The sequence below is a fragment of the Rhinolophus sinicus genome, linkage group LG01 (assembly GCF_036562045.2).
Source record: "Rhinolophus sinicus isolate RSC01 linkage group LG01, ASM3656204v1, whole genome shotgun sequence".
Taxonomy (NCBI): Eukaryota; Metazoa; Chordata; class Mammalia; order Chiroptera; family Rhinolophidae; genus Rhinolophus; species Rhinolophus sinicus.
The window spans coordinates 106,346,740-106,357,123 of NC_133751.1; the positions used below are offsets into that span (position 1 = coordinate 106,346,740).

A 10,384-nucleotide genomic window follows, 5' to 3' on the forward strand; every position below is an offset into this window, starting at 1 on the left:
CCCTGGCTCCTCAGTCAACTTCCTTTCCTTCTTTGTTCCCCTCTCACCCACTCCTAGACCACCAATAAATTGTAAATAAATTTCAATCTGAGAAGTTCGGCCTCCTTAAGTAGAAATGATAATTTACTATGAAACCAGAACCCCTGCTGTACACCGGCCACTCCCTATGGCTTAACAGCAGCTGTTACTATGTATTCAAGGATTGTTCAATGCAGAGCTGGGCAGTAGGAGGGTTTATCTCTCAAATTGCTGAGCACTGAGCATCGCAGAACTTGGCTCTGGCCTCACTAATTTTAAAAAAAAAGCACTGATATGAATGAAAGTAGTAAGAGTAATAACATCGACAATAGCTGCTGACATTTCTTGAGAGCTCACTAGGTACCAGGCTGTGGGGACAGAGCCCCAGAGAGCAGTTTCCAGGCTCTCGGTCTCATATGGAGGGGTGCTGGCTCGGGTAGTAGATGGCCGTCAGCTGTGGCTGGTCGGCCGTCAGCTGTAACTATTGAGCCATTGGCCACTAATATAGCTACCGCGGCTACGGAGGAGAGTTGAGGAGGGTCGAGGAGAGTTGGTCGTTTGGCAGCAAAGCGGACAGCAGGTCGCACATCATGTGAACCCAGCCTCCAGTGAGACCATAGTGGTATGACTCCCTTACCTATGGCTCCGTGGGTGTTCCTTTTTGGCCTCACCACATCCTGCGTTCTTATGTGGGGAGCAGGAGCTGAGACCCTGCAGGCCGCCCCGCACAACAAATGGCTCAGCGAGCAGGGTCTCCCACATGACACAGGCCCTAAGCTAACCACTTTACAAGTATTTTCTCATTTAATCCTCACCACAACCCTGGGAAGCAGGCCTGCTATTATCCCCATTGCACTAACGAGGAGACCGAGGCACAGAGAGTTATGCAGGTCACACAGCAGTGAGAGACACTTCACAGCTGGGCTTCATTGAGCCTCCACAGCTGCAGGGCAGTGCTCAGTCCTGGGATTCCAGCTCGGGCTAGCATATCATGCCGAGCAATAGCTCACCCCGCACAGCTGGATATAACTGCACAGGTGAACACAGGGTGAACGAGGGTTGCCATAGCCAGAGCAGGGATCACAGGTGCCACAGAAGGGTTGCCGGTCTGGGAGCAGAGAACAGAGTTGAAGGTGTACAGGTACTGGCAGTCCAAGTCAGTGAAAATGTAAGTGATGGGGGACTTGAGCCAAGATGTGGCAATAAGATGGGTGGTCCACATGGTCATCAGAAGGGGAGGGGCAATAGTAGGGAGTTCAGGAAAGGAGGTGGAGCACCACAGATGCCCAGGGCTGGCCAACATGGCCCCAATCACCAGCTGGAGTTTTGAGAGAGGAGCTTCAGCCGATGGGAGAGGAACTGTCAGATCCCAGCAGGGCTGCAACTCAGCGATCACATTGGGTACTGAAGTTTAGAAACAAGGACAGATACAGTTACCAGCCCTAGGGCACTGTGTCCAGATCAGACCAACAGAAAGAGGAGCTCAACTCTGCTGGAAAGGTGCTAAAGAGCCTTGGATGTCACCTAAGGAGGCTTGGCTTCATCTCAAACACCTGTGACCTCACCTGGAGAGCCACTCTATACACCCATGGCACCACTAGCCAGGTGACATCATGTCTTCTTTCTAATAAACTCTCAAGAATCAATGTAAATGATCTTTTATGCAGAAAAGTAGGCAGATACAAGTTAACCCTACATGAATCTCACTTTCATTTCTGACTTGCTTTCTTGAGCAGGAGAATAAGAGATACAGATGCACCTGGCACACTGGCTTCACCAAATGTGTGTGTGTGCCAAGCATTTTGATATCAGTTTATATATCACAATGGAGAGAAGATAGAAATTGACCTCAGAGGCAATGCAGAGCCTGTTTGGGGGTGTGCAAGGGTGGGGCAGGGAACACCTGCATTTTACTGTAAATCCTTGTATGTTAGAATTTTATTATTTTGTTATATGTGTTTGTGTGTGTATGTGTATATGTGCATGTGTGTGTGTTGTAAACTTGAAAAAAAAGTGCCAAATTTGAGTATCAGTCCCATACTACCTGAAAAGGAGACAGGCAGGCAATCCAGGCATTCTAATGGCACGTACAAGAATTTAAAAAAGAAAAAGATTAGTAGCCGGGGTCCATTTAATGTGGGCATAAAAGGTTCATGTATCTCTTGGAAATCATTATACTCAGTGAGTGTCAGCCTTATGGAGCCAGTGGCGATACCGAGACCTCCAGGGAAGATTTGAGTGTCCCTACCATATTCTGTTTAAGGAAGCAGGGGCAAGAGAATATATTTTGGAACAACTTTTATCAAGAGAGCTAGAATCACAAGTGAAAGGAGACATCGTCCTTAAGTGCCTTTTCTTCATAGCACTTAAATTACAATAAATTTTTAAAGGTTTTTCTACTGAAACCTGCCAAACTGTATGCCTGTGAGGGCACGGACCATGTCTGTTTCATTCACCCCCACATGCCCAGGAGGAAAATAGCTTTCAGAGTTTGTCCTCAAGCCACTTGAGATGTTTAGTCTGCTCTCGGCCCAGAAGCGCTGTGGGACTGGCCCCAGGAGCAACCTGACCTAGCATGACCTGGGGCTGGGGGGTGGGGGAGGGAGGAGGTGTGTCCCTGCTCCTGGCTCTGTCACTCAGGCCTCTGAGATGTTTTCCACCAAGTCCCACATAAAACTGAAGAACTTAATCCCCGGCCGGCCGTCATTCCTTAGCTCCATCTGGCTGCCAGAATAATTGAAACTAGAAATGTCTCCTTTGATTGCTGCTGAGGAGGAAAGCCTATATTTTAGTGGGAAACTTTAGCATGTACTGCCTCAAACTTTACACATTGGTTACCTTGTGAAATTTGATTTCTATTCTCTCCAGTTGTCTAGACAGAGAATGAGAAAACGGCCCTAAACAGATGCAGCAGTGTGGGAACATGAGGACCTTCGTCAGTCATAGCCTACATGGGTGCCAGGTAGCCCTGGGAGGGGGTGCTAATCTAGGCTCCTAGGGGGCTCCCAGCATCAGCCAGCATCAGAGCTGCCAGAGGTGCGAAGATGGCCTAGCCCCATGAGAGAGAGGGCCGGGGCCTCCAGCCGGGACCCCATTGTTCATCGGGGTTGGACTCAGACCACTGTATCTCAAGGTCGCGCCTTGGGAGGGTCCACCTTGGGAGGCTGGACCTTAAGTCTCCCCCCGCTCTTCTTCCTCTGCTCCTTCCTCTATCCTTCTGCCCACCCATCCCTCCCTTCACCTCCTTCTGTCCTAACCCCCTTCTCTCTTCACTACTTCCCCTCCCTGCCTTACCCTCCATCAAGCACTGCCCTTCGCTCCCCTCTCTCTTTTCCTCCTGCCCTCCTCCTTTCTCACTCACAGCCTTTCCCTCTCTCCTCCCTTTCCCTTCCTTCTCTGCCGCTAACTTCAATGAAATGGATCAAATAGTTCTGTCTACACTAAGAGAATCAAAGGTTAGCCCCCTCCAGAGGCCCTTCCCATTACCTGAAGGCCAACGTTCAGAATACAAGAAAAAGGTACTCATCTCACCCCCTGGGTGGAGAGAAGGGGCTACTCATGCCCAGAGGACACTCAGTTTTGGAGAATCAGAGGTATTTTAAACAGGCTGTCACTCCACTTCTGCCCTTTTCGCATGTTCACACAGCTGCCCGACTGGCAGCTTCTCACCCTTCCCCTCCTAGAGAACAGAACTGAAACGGGACTGAAGTGTTTACAGGAGCAGGAGTTGGCGCTCTAGAAACTGTGGTGTTCACAGGAACATCTCAGGGCAGCCTGAGCCAGGTGTCGGAGGTCCTGAGCTGCCCACCCCCACACCCCTCCCCCACAACCCCGCCCCACGCAGGCAAGACCCACGCTCCAGAGCAGAGGAAGTTTAAGCTCCAGGCACTTCGCTTGCTCTGGCCCTTCCAAGACCCTGGGAAGAGCGCTGGCCCTGTGTTCTCACGGTCCTATGTTTTTGTAAGATTTGCAAAAGGGATGTATTTTAACCACAGTTGGGGCAAGCACTGTTTCTGTCCACTACACTTCCCCTCATCATACTTCTCCTCTGGTCAGATGGCCCTGGAGTGGCCGTGGGCATTTGAGGGGGTCCAACTTAAGGGGAAGTTGAATTGGGAATGCATTGAGTTGGCCTTTGGTGTGACATGACTGGGTGGCCCCGTAATCACTTCTGTGCACGGGCAAGTCACTGCCGACCACCCCAGTGCAGGAGCAGAACGCAGAAACGGTGTCACAGGCCGACTCAAAGGTGAACGTGTCCCATAGCACCTGGCCTCAGAAGTCTGTGGGTAGCGGAGGGAAAACCAGGCTTGAAATGCTCCGAACCAGAGGCTAGTCTGTGGGAAATTCTTCCAACCCTGAGGTGTGTGAAATGCTAAGCGGAGGATCCGGTTCCCAGGACCACGGCCTGCAGAAGCGAAGTTGAGGAATCCATGCAGTAGTGCAGCACTCGTGCGGATGTTTCTGCGAGTTCTGAGAAATGAAATTTACCAGAAATCTCGTCTTGCAGGGCATTTACCTGTAACAGTAATGCACACAGCAGGCGTGTCTGTGTGGAAGGAGGCAGGCTTAATGCCTCCCATCTGTCAATAATTTGAATCAGTCTTGTTAACCAGTATCATAATGATAGTGATCATATAGACTATAGAGCATCAAAGTATGCAGGCAGAACTTACACAGGAAAAAGGTTTTGTAGAGGTGTGTCAGGCAGTTAGTTACTTAGATTATATGTATTGCCTGGATTTTGAGATATCTATTGTATTTGCCTGATTTTAAAAGTATGTAGTTTTTTGTAATTTATTTTCTAAAGTCATTTTCATACCTAATTTTGTATTTGTATTTTTGTATTAACAACCCCCCCCCAAAAAAAAAAAAAAACCTGTATAAACCTCATGACCCACAAACCGAGATCCTCCCTACTGGCAGCCTAGGTGAGTTTCTGGACAAAGGATAAGGGTTTTCTTCTGTCTTGGAGAGCCACCTACTACTCCAGCCTGACTTCCCATCCCCTCCACCCCCCATTCCCAGCGCAGTTTAGTCAGTGAGTCCTGACTAGGGAGCAGGCAGCCTTCCCTCCAGGATCCCTGTTTTCCAGCTGCAGAGGCCCTTTTCCCCAAGGACTCCTATCCCAGTTCTCAGGCTCTTGCTCTCACTGGGAAAGACCTCAGCGAGCAACAGCTGTTGGTGCTCCATTTCACCAGCTATGTGGAGGCCCAGCTGTGCAGTTCTCATTTTGCCATAAATCTGTTTGAAGTTCTTTTGATTCTGGAAGAAGTTGGTTGGTTTTCTGCCAAACCTTTCCTCTGATTTTGTATTGTGTTTGGTTCAGGTGATCTGACACACATGACTCTCTCGTCTCATCTGCAACAAAGCTATTACCAGTTTTCTGTTTTCTTTAACAGAGTTGGTGTGGACCTGGATGCAAATCTGAAGGAGGAGACCTCTTCACACCAGGCAAGTCAAAGAAGCCCCTGCGTACATAGAGTGCAGAGATGTGAGAAGTTCTGTTCCATGCAATTGTTCCATGCTTTCCAGTGTGTGGCCAAGAGGCCTGCTCTAAAGACAGCTGCCTTTGCAGATAAAACTAATCAGATGACTATAAAATCCACTAAAATTCAGGGTGTCAATAACCACTGCATAACCTTTGGAGTGCTTAGCACCAGCATACACTTACGTCCTCTGTGTAGTAGCAGGAAGCCTGGAACCTGCAGTGTAGGAGGAAAAATGCAGCTTTTGGAATCAGGCGGTCTGCAGCTCACACCCCTGCCTGGAAACTTGCTAGCCAGGTAATCTCAGTGAAATGTACTCAGTGCACATCGGATGCATGTTAGGCACCCAGGGAATGGACCTGTTTCTCCTGCATGAGTTCTCATTCAGCAGGTCTAGTTGTACAGAAAGACTGAAACTTTGCAAAAGCACAGCAGAGCTATCTAGGTGAGCCATTCCTGACTTAGCTGAGCAACCATTCTCTGCAAAGACCTGAAAATCCTCAGGGAAAATTGTTCAGAACTACGTGCTGTCCCCTCAAGTAAGGGAAGCATATTCTCTAAACTCTGGACTTGAACTTAACATCATAGTGGAAAATGCTATTGGCAATTTTGCATTAGTCATTTTTAACTCAATATTTAAACAATTGTGGGAAGTGTGGCAAGTAGACAGACATGATAGAATAACACAGTAAATAAGGATGTTGCCGAAAGAATTGTGTTATTATCATGTCAGAATTTGAAGAGGATCCATCTCTCTTTTAGTTCGTGGTTTTTCTCTACAGTACCATCAAGAGGGCCCAACTGGTTAGTGCCACTGCTTTCCAGTTTCACACAGACATAGAGAAGGAAGGATCCTGTGCTCTGCGGAAAGGGCTGGAAGTTAAGTGAGTGATGATCCTGGCTCACGTGCTCTTTGAATACTTTTGTCACGTGTTCCAAGGCCAGGCTGGTGCTGTTTTCACAGACGTCTTTGCCCAGGAAACACACCTAACTGCAGGACTGAGCACAGCCAGGGTGCCAGCATCCTGGGATTCAGACCAGCCCGGTGACCTGAGAAAGGTGATCAAAGCCATCTCTGTACACTGGTGGACTGATGAGCAGGTAGTGAGGGCTGATGGTACTGGATTTTCACAAAGGATTGTCATGTCACATAGGTCAACTAATCTAGTCTCCTACTTTCAAGTAAAACTTTTATCTAAAAATATCCCTTCTCTTATATTGTTTACTTTTTTTAAAAAGAGAGAGAGAGAAAGTAAGAAAATTCTTTATCTTCCTCTAATTGCCTAATATTTTACAATCACATGTAATTATTGGTAAGATTACCTACTAGCCTAACTCCTTCATTTTACAATTTAAGTGTATTTTATTTTTGCTCATTCACAGCATTGTTAATTCAGTAGTAGCTCTTACCTGAAGATACTTAAACCAGTAGAAAACTTTGTTGCTATTATTGTTGGAGAAATGAGATAGTGCAATATAGTACATTGAAAACTATGTGGTATTTGGATCTTAGGCAAGGTTTTTACATCTTTGAATCTCAGTTTCTCTGTAGAATGTGAATGATAATGTCTAGTTCTCCAGGTTGTTATGACAATCAAGTAAAATTGTATCTATAAAAACTGCCTAATAATTGTTAGGTAAATCTATCTTCTTTTATGAAGAATTTGAGGCAGCTAACACCACCATGTATAGTAAAATATTTTAAAGAATTTTAAAATTCAGTAAAAGAAAAATTAATAGGAGCAGAAAATCAAAACCAATGGAGAGAAAACAATCATGAATAAGTAGATCACAAGGTCCTATATGCTTGCTATGATTGAACCACAAGTAAGCTTTCTGGCAGCCAAAGTGAGGGAAAAAAGAAATAATAATCAGTAATATACTAAATTATTATCATTACAGGGAAAAATCATACTCTCTTCTCAGGTGATACAAAACTTCACAGGCCACGATATTTTAATAGAAATTTCTCACTTGGGGCTTCCTGTACAGTACACATAAAGAGCTACGTAAATGTTAACGAACTAATCTTAGTATAATTTGCATGGTTCCTACTGAACTGCTTAAAAATACTTTTACTTTTAAGAAGTGTCCCGGAAATGTTCTTATTCATGATAATGTTTGGCTACCAAGGTAGCTACCTTTCAGAAAGTGGTTTTCTCCATACCTTGGATTAATTTTTATCTTCCATGTCAAGTACAGGAAACAGTGGGCTCAGGCTGCAAGTAACAAACCACAGTATCCATGCAGCTGCCACTCCATCTGGACAGTTTTTTGTTTGGGGTTTTTTGTTTGTTGGTTTGTTTGTGGGTTTTTTTGTTTGTTTGTTTGTGGTGTGTTTTTTTTTTGGTGCTTTGTCAAGAACCTCACTGCCCTCATTTTTCTTGACAGCTCGTTGCTTAGTATCACATCTGGTGCTCTCTCTGACTACAGAGCATAAATCCTAATTCTTAGGAGGATCGCATGCTTCCATTTGGTTTGCATGAACTAATAGGATAATCTGTTGCCCTTCACACTGGTCAATCTCTTTTTTTAAAAAAAAAAAGAATCTGTTCCTACTTATCAAATGCTAAAATTTCATAGATTGTATGGCAATTACTGATAGTAGTCTCTCAAAATCAATAATAAACATAGTTTTAAAGGAATTTCCTCTTTCTCTATTTACGGAAAGCAAAATAACCTTTGGGAAATATGGACTTGTAGCTGTGACTAACAAGCAACGTCACAATTTTCCTTTTTGCCTTATAACACCTTTAGAGTGTGAATGTATTACATTCTTAACTTGTACCAGACCCAGAAGCTTTAGAAAGCATGTTCCCCGTGCAGCTATTAAACTTTAACTACATATTCTACGTAAATGTGCTACTTTGAGAAATGGAAGGTATAGCAGTTGTGAATTTTATGTCACACACGCACACACAAACCTCAGACCCCTCCCCCATCCCCCTAGAAAGCTCTCCTTGTCACTGATTCTGTGCCCTTGGAGGCACGGCATTACAGAGACGTGATTGGCTGGAGTGCTACACCTGCCTTTAGTCTTTCAGTAGAAAATCCCCGCTACCCAAGAAGGGCTGCCACGATTACTTCTCTTTTTCCCTTTTTGTCATTTTTTCATGACATCCTAATATTTGTTGAATACTGACTATCATTGTTAACACTGTTCTAAGCACCTTATCTATATTAACTCACTTACTTTCCAAGATAACCCTAGGAGTAAGTAGGTACCATTACCATCCTCATATTTCAAATGTAATTCTGTGTACAGTTACATATTTCCTCCTCAAAAGAATATCAAAAATTATCCCAGGTCCAGTATACCATATTACAGATTGCAGATTGTATACCAAGACATAAAATAATGGACCAATGTACAGGCAGTTAAACTTAGCTAAGTTTTCAGGGAGTCAAAAGTTACACATGGATTTTCAACTGCACAGCGGTTCAGCACCACTAAGTCCTGTGTTGTTCAAAGATCAACTGTACTAATAGCCTACTGTTGATCAGAAACCTTAACTCATAACATAAACAGTTGATTAACACATATTTTGTATGTTATAGGTATTATTGACTGTACTCTTACAATAACACATATTTTGTATGTTATAGGTATTATTGACTGTACTCTTACTAGAGAAAAGAAAATGTTATTAAGAAAATCATAAGGAAAAGAAAATACGGTTACAATATTTACTAAAATATCTGCATATAAGTGGCCCCCCACAGTGCAAGCCCGTGTTGTTCAAAGATCAACAGTATACAGTATTATGCATTTGTCTGAAAACAAAACAAAACAATGTTACCCCCTACAAAACTACCTTCAAAATATATAATGGCTGACCATAATAGAATAACTGGTATCCTAAATATATGATAGATTTCGGGTATTGGATAACAGGCAGCAAAGGACTATGACCCTGAAAATAAAGAAAACAAATAAGGAGAGCCTGGGTTGTCCTTGACCTTCTACCTCAAGGCGCTCTCCCCATTGCAGTGCCAGGAGGCAGAGTCCAAGCAGAGAATCGGCAAGTACAGAGAGGCGGTTTCACTGGGTTGAGGAGTTAGAGACTGGCGTTTGGGTGTTGATAAGTGGCTGGAGATTTTTGTTGTTGTCACCTCTGAAAAGTTACTTTAATTCTTTGAACTTAAATTTCATCATTTATAAAACAGAGGTTGCAATAGTTGTCTTGATTGGTCATGGTACAGGTTAAATGTGATTTTATATGTTGTACCCAATATATCAAAAGTGCTCACTACATTGTAGGTGCCATCTTCCTCCACCTCCTCTTCCTTGTTATTATTTCTACCTTCTAGATCATGCAATTGTAGAATCTGCAGGTAAGAGAAATACATGGAATTTAGTGTTAAGCAGTAAAAAGTTAGTGGGGAGGGGGTATACTTTTGGATATATAAATCATAAGCAAGTATAACCAAAATAAATTTAATATTGATTAAGGGAAAACCCAAGATATTTGCTCTGAAATATTCATTTTACTTTTCTCAGAACACTATTAGTTACAATAACAAGAGCAACAACAACAAAAAACCCTTATTTGGGGGTTTTACAGCCTAGTACGTATTCAATTTATGAAATATTTGTGGGGCTGTAGCGTGGAATTTACACTCTATGAGGCCAAGTCCAACAGCATTGGGACAAATATGGAAAAATGTTAATAGTTGTTAAATATGGAGGATGTATATGTGGGGATCTTTATTCTGTTTTCTGTAAGTCTCTTAGGAATATTCAAAAATATTCACAAGGTAAAATGAAATTTTGTTTGATGATTAGATGACCCTACCATCTGCTAATTAATCTCTTCCCATCCTGAACTACTTATATTTCCATTTCCAACCCTTGCAACTCTAGATGACTATGAATA

At 43.7% G+C, this 10,384-nt stretch overlaps 1 protein-coding gene across 2 annotated transcripts in view; it reads left to right on the forward strand.

Annotated features, from left to right (window-relative positions):
- SLC9A9 (solute carrier family 9 member A9) overlaps positions 1–10,384 on the forward strand; it is a 570,416-nt gene that overhangs the window by 443,570 nt on the left and 116,462 nt on the right. For both annotated transcript variants that reach the window (XM_074334001.1, XM_074334003.1), the window contains exon 13: positions 5,421–5,472. In XM_074334001.1, the coding sequence (XP_074190102.1) occupies positions 5,421–5,472 (52 nt within the window). The remainder of the gene's footprint in view (positions 1–5,420; positions 5,473–10,384) is intronic.